The 12,636-nt window shown below is 54.9% G+C and overlaps 3 protein-coding genes across 3 annotated transcripts; 2 read left to right on the top strand and 1 right to left on the bottom strand.

Annotated features, from left to right (window-relative positions):
- Nucleotides 1–161: 161 nt before the first annotated feature.
- Nucleotides 162–671, top strand: BDP55DRAFT_631976 (uncharacterized protein; the record flags this gene model as incomplete). Its single annotated transcript, XM_060572353.1, has 1 exon — nucleotides 162–671. The coding sequence occupies one exon, from the start codon at nucleotides 162–164 to the stop codon at nucleotides 669–671; it is 510 nt and encodes a 169-aa protein (XP_060429798.1).
- An 8,347-nt stretch (nucleotides 672–9,018) lies between these two features.
- On the bottom strand, nucleotides 9,019–9,486 carry BDP55DRAFT_663742 (uncharacterized protein; the record flags this gene model as incomplete). The annotated part of the gene is made up of 1 exon (XM_060574907.1): nucleotides 9,019–9,486. One exon carries the CDS (start codon nucleotides 9,484–9,486, stop codon nucleotides 9,019–9,021), a length of 468 nt encoding a protein of 155 aa, XP_060429797.1.
- Nucleotides 9,487–10,926: 1,440 nt separating this feature from the next.
- On the top strand, nucleotides 10,927–12,183 carry BDP55DRAFT_552116 (vegetative cell wall protein gp1; the record flags this gene model as incomplete). Its single annotated transcript, XM_060569177.1, has 1 exon — nucleotides 10,927–12,183. The coding sequence occupies one exon, from the start codon at nucleotides 10,927–10,929 to the stop codon at nucleotides 12,181–12,183; it is 1,257 nt and encodes a 418-aa protein (XP_060429796.1).
- Between the last annotated feature and the right edge of the window lie 453 nt (nucleotides 12,184–12,636).

Below are 12,636 nucleotides of genomic sequence, written 5' to 3'. Positions count from 1 at the left end.
GCCCTCTGCGAAAGCCCTCGCCATGCACACTCCCCCGATGAACTCTCCTTCCACCCCCTCGGTACCAACCTACCTAGCCCAAGCCCCAGACAGGTCCAGCTCGAGTCTGTCACCGCAGCATCGCCCATGGAAACACTAGTTAACCGTACTCCTCTCTCGCGATGCTCGATAGGGTGACCTGGCCCATAAAGCTACTGCTCTTAGTCTGGACAAGGGGACCATGGCCCGATGCCTACTGCCCGGCAAACGCAAGCAAGTCCATTTGGAATAAGGTGCCACCGCCCGGCCGCATAACCAGGGTGATAATGGAGCGGGGCCCATCAAGGTCAGTCGAAAAAGAAGAGCCAAGACCAAAAAGCCAGACAGCCATGCGTGAAGTTACGGCAAGGCGTGCAGACCGCAGCGCAGCGCAGGGCGACAGACTGGACCAGAACACCATCCGTTGGCTTGCCGTCCCCTACCCCCAAGAAGCATACCTCGTACATATCCCTCCTTTTCTTCTACCCATGGCCCCAGGCGCAGGAGCAAGCGCGTGCGACGTGCTGAGGCTTCGCTCGCCCGTTGCCGCAACCCTGTCCGTCGATGCGTTGTTCATGGTCTACGGAGCCCTGCCCTCGCAGCTCAAACGCACTGAAAATCAAGGAAATCTTCAGCATCTTCAACGAATCTAGGACAACGTGGATGTGAAGACAATCGAAAAGCCTTTGACAAGGGGGGTATCGTGAAAACAGACACCGACTGGGAGACCGGCCGGCCGGCCGCCCTTCCTATCGGTCTACACATCGAGCCAGGGGCCCTTTCAAAGCAGGGGCCGGGCATCTCTTCGCTAGGACAGTGACGGACAACTTTATCCGTCGCGGTCTTGCCGCTTACCGCTCATGATCGGCCGCCGAAAATGCACTCCGCCAACCGAAGCGGAGGAAAGAAGCTGAGAAGAGCAACAACGAGTGCCGCTCCTACGCACCCGCGGTCCACCATCGAAACAGACGCGATTCTCTTCTAGTTCCCACCATGCGTGTTCCCACTTGGTTGCATGGCGAAGACAGAAGACGAGCAGCAAGACGTTGTATCCCGCTTTACTTCGCTTCTCGCTTGTCGCTTATACCGCAGCCCCGGGGTAAGAGGCGATCGTAGTCCGAATCCATCACAGGATCAGCCAGCAGCTTAGTAGAATCCTAGGGAGATGGCATGCTCGGGTTCTGTGCTCGTATATCTCTTTCCTTGTGTGAGCTGATCCTCCTAGTGACCATGTGTATGTGTTGTCGAGGTATCATACGTCCGAGATTCCACCACAATTAGCAAACCCATACGCGCCACACCGTCTTGTGATGGCGATGGCCTCACTCGGAATCACCTGACACTGGTCTAGACAATCGTACAATTGTACAATCCAACAGTGATACTTGTGTGCGCATCATCGACGTCACCCAAGCCCTAACATGACCCTGTCGATGGTCATCGGGCGCATGCGGCATCTTCAACCTAACCAGGGGCAACGGGCAATTTTTTTCCTTCGTTTGAACCACTGCGCAACAGAAAGAAAGCAGAAACGATGGGGAAAAAAGTCAAAATAGGGCATGAAGCAGCAAAAACCCCTCCTCTTCCCTCCTTCGCGTCTGCAACAACATGCAATGCCATGCAAGTGCCCCGCCATTCCGTAAGGTGGAATGCGGTAATGGTAGGGCGGTTGCCATGGACGCAAAGAGTCGGTGAGGAGGGGCTTTCGCGCTGCGCCTGTCACATTTGCGGTCTGGGCCCGGACTGCCGGGAACAGAAAACAGCAAGGAAGGAAAAGAAGAACAACAAGGCGGTTGCAAGAGTCAATACCTATTTTTGGCCAAAAAAGGCTGTCAGTCCCAACGGTATTGGTCGAAGAAGGGCGTGAGCTTTGTAGAATGGGCGGAGTGGACGAAGGTGGTGGTGTATGATTGCTGGCCCGGCAGCATCGACCATGGATGAACATGGGCGGACTGCATGGCGGTGGGCATATAAACGAATAGACGTCAGTGAGGGCATCGTCAGTGGATATTCGATGCGTGTTTCGATATCGAGGGGGTGGGTGTGTGCGATTCGAAGCTCGCCGTCAAATGGATGCAATGCGTCGGAGGTGTTGGGTTAGGGGAGCAATACCACAGACGCCAGTGACCGGAGAGACGGAGAGTCGAAGATGACGGGAATGAATGAAGCAGTCGGGAAGACAATGCAAAATGCGGTGGACCCCTGCCGGCCGCAGGATTAGGGATGCGGATGCGGCCCTCGTTGTGCAGTAGCGTCCCCCTCCCAGCGGCCCTGGCCGTCCGGAAATCGACTTGACTGGCCGTACGAGCTGGTGCGCCGGAGGAGGAGGAGGGGATTTTGTCAAGTTCGCAGTGCGACGTGTTCATTGACACCCAATCAGGACCAAGGTCCTCCCTTGGGTGACCGTAAGGAGGGCTCCGAGAAAGTTTGATAGGTGCAACAGATGGCCGACAGCCTTGGTCTGTTGGACAGCAGTGCAGCCGGAGTCGTGAATGTTGGGACGGACGACATGAGGCTTTCCATAGCGGGCATCTCTCGCTCTTCCTTCTCTCACTCTCATCCTCCCACACCGCGCGCGCAGACCGCACATTCTGTACACCTCTTATGGTGTATCATGGCCTGCTTTGATGAGCACTCCTATGAGTCACTCCGCAGCGACCGTCCCATTCCCGCACCTGGTGCTATGACATGGTAGTAGGGCTGGCATGATGGGAGAGTGGTCTTGAATGAGGAGAGACGGGGAGTGAAATGAGACGTGCTATTCTCGGTGAAAGACGAAAATTTTTCACATCGATGCCGGGTAAAAAGCAAATTACAGTACGCACACACAGAACATTTGGCGCAACCTGTCGCATGGGCACGCATGGCACCTCGGGAGTCTTGGAGTCAGGGCACACGCGCACACACCCGACACTGACACTAGCCGACGGGGGTCAACAACGACAACAATAATAATGTGCAGGGAAGCATCAAGTCTTCCGCCTGCCACTATACGAATACATAGCACGGTTGAGAAAACAAACAAACAGACAGTCAAGGCCACGGTCAAGACTGGGGGCCACGAGCCACTGACCGAGTATTGCGGCCCGCGGTGAAGTGCAGGTAAAGGGAGGGCCATAGAGCTGTGCGATCTTCTAGAACAAAATAATAGTGAGAAAAAGGGTATTATTTTTTCTCCTTGTGGTGGGATGAAGCGAACCTAGCAAGCGAGATCCAAGATGCACCGAAGCCCTGTCGTCACAAGCCAGCGCCAGAGCGTGCGCGCGGCATCTAGCCAGACGGCTGGGTGAGAGTGGAGGAGAGACAAGGTCGGGGACTCAGAGAAGACGTTCAATGCTGGAGAAGGGAGACGCTGGACCGGTGTGGGACCGTCTCCAACTGCAGCAACTGCAGCAGGGGAGCTGGAGCAGGGTGTTCGAAATGTTGCAACCTCCATCAACTCCACCCGGCACGCTAGGAACAGTAGCCTGTGTGACGCTATCTCGCTCGCTATATGCCTGCGATGCAGGGAGCAGGGGAAAGGGGCGTGTAGGAAGAAGGGCATCAGAAGCCTGTGGCCTGGCAATATACTCTCTAGACGAGAGAAAAGGCCCATCTTCCCATACAAGTGGCTCGCACAAACAAGTGACCTGTCGATAGATGGAGCAAACCGAGACAAAGGTTATACGCGGTCAAGAGATCGGACTGAGGAAGTCGAGTACTGAAGTCCTGACCGTTGAGACCGACTGTATGAGGTACTATGGCTGGTGAAGTACGGATATGGTTAACGAAATGAACGTGTAAGTCGACCTCGGTCAGTCCTAAAGATGCCGGGGTGCCGGTGGCCATCGGTGAGAAACGAACTAGGGCTTGACTTGATGCCGGTTGCCTCTGAAGTAAGATGTTGCTGGGAGCCTCAGTCAAACCCAGGAATGCTGATGTTGAATTGGCTTTTTTTGCCGCCTGCTCTCGGGTGGTCCCTTTCATTCGGACGTGTACGGATAGTCAGGAAGTGAGTCGAGGTAGGTGTTCGTGAGACGACGGGTGGGAGATGCGAAGGATGAGCACGGACGAGACGAAAAGAGAAAAACAGACATCGGCCGAGACATGAGGCTACTTGGTTCAAGACAAGACAGACACGACGCGACTCAGGTCGTCCGAGGGCTTGTAGGCCAGGCCGAGCCACAACAACGGTAGTGCATATGCGTACGAAAGCCATGGCCGATGAGACCGCGGCGGCAGTTTCGCAGAGTGAGGTGAGTCGAGTCGATGCAAAGACTCATGGCATGCGCTGCCCTATCCGTACACAGCGCAGCGCATCGGGTAAAAGACCACATGGACATTCCAGGGGTTCAAATCGTTGCAATTGTGATCCCAGGGCGCCTGTCGCCTCTATTGCTCGCATCGCAGCGCCTGTCCGACCCTAGCTAATCCTCGACTAAAGCGCGCGTAGGATCGAGGTTTTGGTTTGCTTCAGTGGCTGCATTAGCTGGGCTTGCGACTAGGACGGGACACATCAGGGCATGTCGCTCCCGAAGGCTGACAGACGCAGAGCCGTAAACGCCCTTGCAATCCCTTGCAGTTCTCCGAGGGGACCACTGGGCTTTCTTTCGGTGATCAGGAAAAGTTCGAGTTTATTGTGAATCTGTGATAGCCAAGTGAACACCTCTGTCAATGGGTGTAAGTGTGGATAGAGTTGGTGATAACCAGCCTCATGCTCCAAGGAGAATCCTAGGACAATCCCTCCGATAGTTTGTCTAGGATGGTATGACGAACACGAGGTCAGGACTTTTGCTGTAAAATCCAGCTTGTCGACGGTAAATTCTGTTGGCACCCAATGCTTGGGTTGAGCAGCTGCTTGGGCCGCAATTGACCAGGGTCATGGTGCACTGCCTCCTGCCTGCCAATTGCGTTGCCCTCTGAGATCAGCAAGATCAATAAAAACAAACGAGGATGCAAGGTGAGAAACCAATGAATGTGGGCGAAATTGTAGATGCCGGTCAAAAATACCAGGCCCGAGAGCGACCACAATTTGGGTACGTCGGCCGGTGTGTAAGGAGCGAGCCAAGGTGAGACAGGACCATCGCCGGCCTCTCAACCAGCCACCTCCCTCCCCCTTTCACCCCTTGTCGACAGCACGTCCCAGACCAGGGGTGAGGGAGATATTTGACCGAGCACACCGTACACCGGCAGTACTTCACCGTACACCGGGAAAATTGGTCACGGTGGACGAGGTGAGGTGAGGGCGCCTGGAGGCTGGGACGGCCACGTCGCAAGCAGGGAGGACGCCATGACGAGCTGGTGGCGGACGGTCTCTAAAAGGAGGCAAGCCGTGGCGAGTAACCCCGAAATTCGAAGGGCGCTACAATCAACAGGGTGCGCCTGGCTGAAATGCAAACTTCGTCGGTAGTAGTCGATGGAGGCATGAGTGGCGGCGGGCAACGGGGAAGGTCTTCGAGTTCATCCGGAAGGCCCAAAGTTGTGGATTTGACTCCAGAAGGCTGGCGGGCTAGAGGAAACAAAGGGCTAGCGACTGGCGATGTAGTGCCGGTTCTGGGCCACTCAGTGGATGGAGTTAACTGAGGTCATGGCCAATGGCTCTGGAATGAATCCCATTCGATGGAACAGAGCAAGGAGAGTATCCACATGCGTCGTCCCTGGTCGCCGCCGCCGGTCTTCCGTCCAGTCGGTTGGTCTGCGATTTGTGTTGACGTCGAGTCAGCGCCGGCCTGTTGTGGAGTCTCGTGCAAGCAGTGCCGTGCGGTCGGAGCTGAATACCTGGCGAAAGATGGGCGCTGAGGAAGAGTCATTGAGTGTAGGAATACGGGCATAGAGACAAGAGGATGGAGACTACTACGTAGAAAGGGTGATGGACAGGAGGAGGCAAAAAGGCTGCATACGCACTGTAACTTACCATGCCAATAAAGTGCATGATTGCCATTCACGTTGGGGATGTTCTCGGGTTCATCCCAGCTGTGGCGCACACTCTAATGCAGGGGCATGTAGTTGGTACGGATATTCGTATCGACCAAGGTCATCTCGTCCGAAGATGCGGCCACCCGAGCTTCTGGCTGGGAGTCGGAACGAGGCAGCTTTACCAGTGGATGTTGAATGTTGATGTTGATGTTCCTAATGATGTTTGCCGGGAGAATTACGTTGATATCCTGAGGTGGCACCCGACGGTGGTTTACCACACGAAAAGGTACGTATATTTGGAGTATTGATAAGAGAAGGTGCACAACGTGACTCTTTCCTTCCCTTCCCTACTGCCTGTCTTTTAGTTCGTGCTAGTCGCCTCCTCCAAGGCAGGTGAGGGAGGAGTCAAGGTGAGGAAGGTGAGGCAGGCGAGGTTCACAGCAAACCTGGAAAGAGCAAGCGCGCTGTACTGTAAGACTGCTTCCAATTGGCTCTTAACAGGAAAAGCGTGGGAGGGCAGGGAAGGGACGGCTGGCCCAATGTGATTTCCGTTCTAGAAAACCAAGATGGGGCCGCCTTGCCGATTCTGGCCATCACTGGGCTCTTGCTGCATGTTCCGCTCTCCCGTCACCCCGCGTTGGGGGACTTGGGGTGCATGTGATGGGCGAACTCCTCCACTCAATATGCGAACCTCCGCAATGTCACTCCGTCACGCATCGTTCCCTCCCAATCGTCATGCTCCATATTCTATAGGTGCTCACCCTCACGTTTGACGGGCGCTTGTTCGCCAGTCACTTGACATTTCACGTTGGCGAAGAGAGGAGCGTACAGGCTGCAATAGATGCCACCCGTCACCTGCCATATCACACTCCAAGTCTCCTCTTACTGGTGAATCTCACGATGGTGTGAATATGTGCACCTCACTATCAGCCATCTATCCCCCAAACTTGAGCCTCTGCTTATCTTTCCCTCTTATCATGCACGCGCCGACTATCCAGCCAGAGTTCCAGGTGACTAGCGATGCGGGGGAATTGAAGTGGGAGGAAACAAGCAGCAAATGGCATCACAGCACCGGATCTGAGAAAAGTTGCACTTTGATGCCCGTCATCCCCGAAAGCCACTCGTACCCCTCCCCCTCCCATGCCAACGTGATCCATCATGCATGCAATGCCTGGGTAGGGCTCAAATGTGTATGAAGTATCCGTAGGTATTCGTACCTTGCTTAGATCGTTGACGCAGCTTCAACCATCAGAATGTTCCTCATGTTCACTTGCCTCTGACTTGCTCCTGCCTCATGCTTCTTGTTTGCTGTTCCGTACCTTATCCCGTGCCTGCTCTACACGATAGCCTCGTTTAAATACAAGAACGCTCCCTCTGACTCCTTCCCTTCTCACAGGCACCGCGACTTCCTCAACCCTTGCTTCCCCCTGTTCCTTCCTTTCACCTTTCGCCATCGACGGCATCCCCTCCGTTTCTTGTACTCACGCTCCGTTGGTCCGTTTGCGACTTCGTCATCCCCAGGACACGCACCTGATACGAAGCAGGCGAATGACGGCGCCGCCGCCTGGTATCTTTGTCACACAACTCATCCAAACATAAAATCAATCCGCTGTTGCACCACACAGCCGGCACATTTCTCCAGAGAGCTTCCAAAGTCGTCTTGAGCCATCGACTGACCAGGCTACCCAGTTTCGACTGCGCTCACTCGCGGTCGCGACAGCAGTCAGCACCTAGTCAGCATTCATTGGCGTCGCACCGGATTACCAAGCGAGCGGCCCGATAATCCAAACCCCAACTCTTAGCTTGTTCGCGTCGTTTGGCGTGCAACCACCAACCGTTTCTATCGAGTTCCAATCTTCCAAGTTCCACCCCATACGGATACAAGACACCACGGTCCGAACTTGCTCAATTCGAGCAACGGGAGATCTCGTCTGCCATCAGGACCGAAGCATCGAATCAACCGCGCCTCAACGTCGACCAGACCAGACAGGCGTGCAGCGGCCGGGGTTCGAGGAGAGGATGAAAAAATTCTGATCTATCCTCCATGGTCGCGACCGGGATTCATCCTTCATCAAGCCCAATACCCCCGTCCTTCTCTACTACAACGGCCAACCTTGCCTTGCTCGTCCGAACCGCCTCACCGAGGGCGCACGGAGCACTAGTAGCAGGCAGCACCCGGCCACGACCACACGAACATTATCACCACCGCCAACTTCAATTACACGCACCAGCCTCACCCAAAGTAATTCGGGGGCCGATCCTCTTCTTGCCTCTGGTCGGGCGGATGGTCAAAATCAGCGACAGCTTACTACTGTCGTACACGACCCCTTTTTGAATCCCATTGACCCTTTGTGGAATCCCGTCGACATTGCAACGCCAAATCACCAAATCATCTCCATACCAGCAGTTGCATTTGAGTTTTCCAGGCCCTTTCGGCTCGTCGTCCGCTGGTGGGCTCGTGTTTCGGTGGCCTTCACCTTGACACGGTGTGATTCACCCTCGGAATCCCAACAATTGCAACCCTGTGTTGGACGATCAAGGACCAAACTGCGGCCAGCCGCGTTGCGCCAGGGGAACGAGAAAATTTTTCACCTAGGACGCTCTAGCGGCACTGGCCCGGTGAGATTCCCCCGTGGCACCGGCACCGTTGGAGACTTCCCCCCCTCTCTTTTGGTGTGGTGGAAGCCATCTCCAAAATTCAAATTCCACGCCTGTTCGTGCGAAGACCCAATTTCGCTTACCTGTCACCGGTAAATTTACCCACACGGCAGCGCCTACTTTCACAAGGATCGCTGGGCTTTATCTCTGGAACTTTTTTTTTTCGGTGCCCCTCGCCCCTCTTGCTCATCCACGAACAAGTTGCGCCCGGGGACTAGGAATCGGCAGCCGGGGATCCCACGGACGTTGGTGTCGACTCATTGAAACGACAAGGCCTCCCAGTCCTGAGTCCGCCTGTGTGGTCAGGGTGTTAAGCGTTCCCAGCCGTTAGGGCGCCGGAGTCGCTATCAGAAGCGGTGACCGGATTTTGATTCTAGTGTGGCTAATCTCAGCGTCAAGGTGTGAACATCGATCTTCACCTTTCAGCGGACGAGGGCCTGCTCTGGCTCATTCCCATTCCACCCCTGGCGAAGGACCAATGTGGAAGGTTGAAATTGGTACATCGATCAGAATCAACCTGGGCCGAAAGAGAGGAAAGAAAGTGTGTGTCACTGCCCGGTGACGGTGACTCGAACAATCAAAAAAGCAATCAAAGGGGTCCAGCGCGCCAGTGCCCAACGTTGGGAATCGAGTTGCTACTTGCACAGGGCGACTGCAGGCAAACGCAAGTGGCCTGGACGACGAGGTGCATTCTTCACTGCCACCCCTTATTTCCACGGACGTGCCTTTGAGGTGCGATCGTGTGTGTGTGTGCGTGTGTCTCCTATTTCCAGGAGCTTCTCTCGAGTCAGCAACAAACCAAAGCGCGTTTAGGTCAAGCTGTGCCACGAGTACGCTACACGACGGTAATTGACATATTCTGACCGGGCGCGTGGCCAACCAGACTGGAGACATCATCATCATCATCATCATCATCATCGTTTTGCAGCAGTAAGCGTCGATTACGACTACTGCAACTTTTTAAGCCCCAGTAAAGCAACCTAAGCTGGACTGCGCATTGGTGCGTCGCGACAGCTGGCTGAACCACGGACTTGACGGGCTTGGACAGTCTGAGGATCTGAGTCGCCGCTTGCTTCCGCGCGATTTTGAACAAACGCACAAACGAAGGACGAACAGCGACGCAAGGCCAGACAACGGGCTGTTTATTGGTCTATCGCCGAGAGGTGAACAAGCCAGGGAGAGAGACAAGCACTCACTCAACGTGTAAAAGGGGTCCAGTCAATACCGGACGGTGTATTCGCGCGGGTGGCTGGTGTTGTAGAAGGGAGCACCCAGCAGCAGCAAAGCATCAGCAGAAGCCAACGGCTTTGCCATCCTCTTTCTCTTTGGGAGCAGCCATCCACTGTTCTCGATCACGTAGCATCTATCTCAGCGGCGGCCAGACCGGGATCCCGAGGTGTGAGTAATCCCCCCACTCTCCCTTTACTCACCACAGGAGCTGAACAAGCAGAACAGCGGCGAGCACGGAGTACTTGGTTAAAAGTAGAGGAATAGGGACACCCCTCCCTCTCAGGAACTTGTCGTCTGTGTTCCCTCCCAAGAGGGGGCGCTCTAAATTGGACCCAGGTTCCGTGTCCTCGTACGCTAAGGCAAGCCAGCCACCCCTGCCACCCTTGTCCTTCTCTGCAGCAGGGGACAGGGATCAGAAAAGGGAGCTGCTTTGGTTCCTCCGGCTAGGCCACCACGCCCCGGTGCGAGACTTTGGACTACCACCCCCTGTGGGCCTTTTTCGCGCGCATTCCCACTCCTCCCTTCTCCTCTCCCACAAAATCACACCAAGTAATTAAATACCACGCTGCCCTCACCACCACTCTTGAACTTCTCCTCTCTTCTCATGTTTTTGGCTTCTGCCATTCAATGAATATTCTTTGACACTCACAGCTTCGGCTTCGGCTGCCAATCACTTTCAAAACAACCTCAGGAAAGAGACGTCATTCGTTGCTTCGCTGGCTCCCTCCGAGAAGCCTCCAGCAACTTCCATCCAAAAGACACTACCGACGTCGAGAAGATTCCTTCCCGCACTCGGTAATCTGGTTTTGATCCTTGGTCATCGAGGGTAACCTGCAGCAGTTATATCAAACTTGGTCATGTTCGGGCACAGAAGACAACTTTCCTCTCCTCTATCTTCCGACCGCATACCAAGGTGACTTACTTCACCTTTTCTTCGCGCCTCGACACCGGCGCGACACCCTGGCCCTGGAATCAACCATCCGCATCGACACACTATACCGACATTTTGGGGGGAGACGTGAGAACTAGCAGAAGAAGCTGCTAGAGAAGAAAAAGAAGAAGACAGATTTGAAGAATATCGTGGACGCCTCCCATCGACGACGCCACAGAGAGCCATCAGTCAACATGGCCTACCCATCCCCCTACGCATCTACTCCCAGCGACGAGTACTACTACACCCGGGAACGGATGCAGTCAGCAACGCCAACCCCATCCCCTCGTGGTCCCGCCAGCTACTACTACCCGCCCGGATCAACCCCCCAGCGCCCGGCAACCCGCGCCCATTTCCGGAACGCCAGCAGTGGCTTCAGCGAGTACAGTCCCCGTCCGCCGACGGCGTCGCCTCGATACACGAGCGATGGCTACTATGCCACGGCAAATGTGAGTAGTGGTCATCATTCGCGCAAGCATTCATGGGCCACTCCGTCGCACGAACCGCGCGAGCGCCGATCTTCTTTTGTCTATGTACGGGCCGCAACGCCCCACGGAGAATCCGACGACGAGCTTATCGAAGTGGATGGCCGTACTTACTTGGTGCCGGGCAAGTCGTCACGGGCGAGGAGCAAGAGGCATTCTATTCAGGAGACTTATTACTTTGAGGACGGAGGATATCCCACTGATTACCGTTCCCACACACAGAGCGGTTTTGCCTACATTGAGCGCGATGTCCCGGCTTATGAGCCTCGACCCTCCCGCACCCCTGCAAACACCCACTCCCGCCGTGCCTCGACTTCGGTTCCCCAGAGGCCCTCCACCGTTCGCCCCGGTAGCAGTTCTCAGTCCTCCAAGAAGGCCCAATCCCAGCCCGAGACCAAGAAGCCCACACCCCCTCCTGTATCTCGCCCGGCCAACGAGAACGACGCCAAGAAGCACAAGATCCCCCCAGGATATTCACTCAAGAACTGGGATCCCACCGAGGAGCCCATTCTTCTTCTAGGCAGTGTCTTTGACTCCAACTCCCTGGGCAAGTGGATCTACGACTGGACCGTCTACCATCACGGACCTGCCACCCCCATTGCTGATATGGCAGGTGAGCTGTGGTTACTACTGATCCAGCTGGCTGGCAAGATCAAGCGCGGAGAGGAGACCATTGAACGCGTGCGCAGCACTGAGAAGAAGGAGATCCTCGATGACTTCATTGATGCTGGTGAGCGCCTGACTGACAAGCTTCGCAAGCTTCTTAAGACCTGCGAGGCCCCTATGCTCAAGGCCAGCAAGAAGTCGTCTTCTCTCGGCAAGAACGCTGGTGTCCAGTTCGTCGAAACCCTGTTCGGTATCGAACGCGAGTTAGACAAGACTGAGCGATTCATGCAGGGTGTTCGTCTCTTCATCCTTCGTTTCGACGCCAACTGTGATGATATTCTCAAGAACCCGGCGAAGTAAACGGACCCTCTCTCTGGACACTTTCCCTTGGTCTCCTTTCTGTCTATGCTGCCATATTCCATGGACGGAGTTACCTTAAGGAAGCCTACGGATGAACCATCGGAGCCGAACCTCTCATCACCCAAAAAAACAACAAGAAAACCCAATATCGAACCGACGGATGGAGTTGCCAATTGTACGATTAGGAATCTGTTTCCCGGATCTCATTTTTTTCCAGGGAGTTTCCTCTTCCATGTCACTGAAACACGACGGATTTGGATTTCCCTCTATTCATCACCATAAACATAATATGGCGCGAGCTATTATGCATCGGGGATACACACCAAGGACTTTTTTCTTTGCGATACCCAAGATACCACACGGACCTGAACCTACACGGGACGAGAACGACACGAACGAACGAACGCACGGCATCATCGACCTTGTGTTACAGGGATGGACATCAAAAGCATG

This window comes from Colletotrichum godetiae (assembly GCF_030913485.1).
Source record: "Colletotrichum godetiae strain CBS 193.32 chromosome Unknown BDP55scaffold_20, whole genome shotgun sequence".
Lineage (NCBI taxonomy): Eukaryota > Fungi > Ascomycota > Sordariomycetes > Glomerellales > Glomerellaceae > Colletotrichum > Colletotrichum godetiae.
The sequence above is the reverse complement of the archived record's forward strand: the minus strand, read 5'-3'. Positions and strand labels throughout refer to the sequence as shown.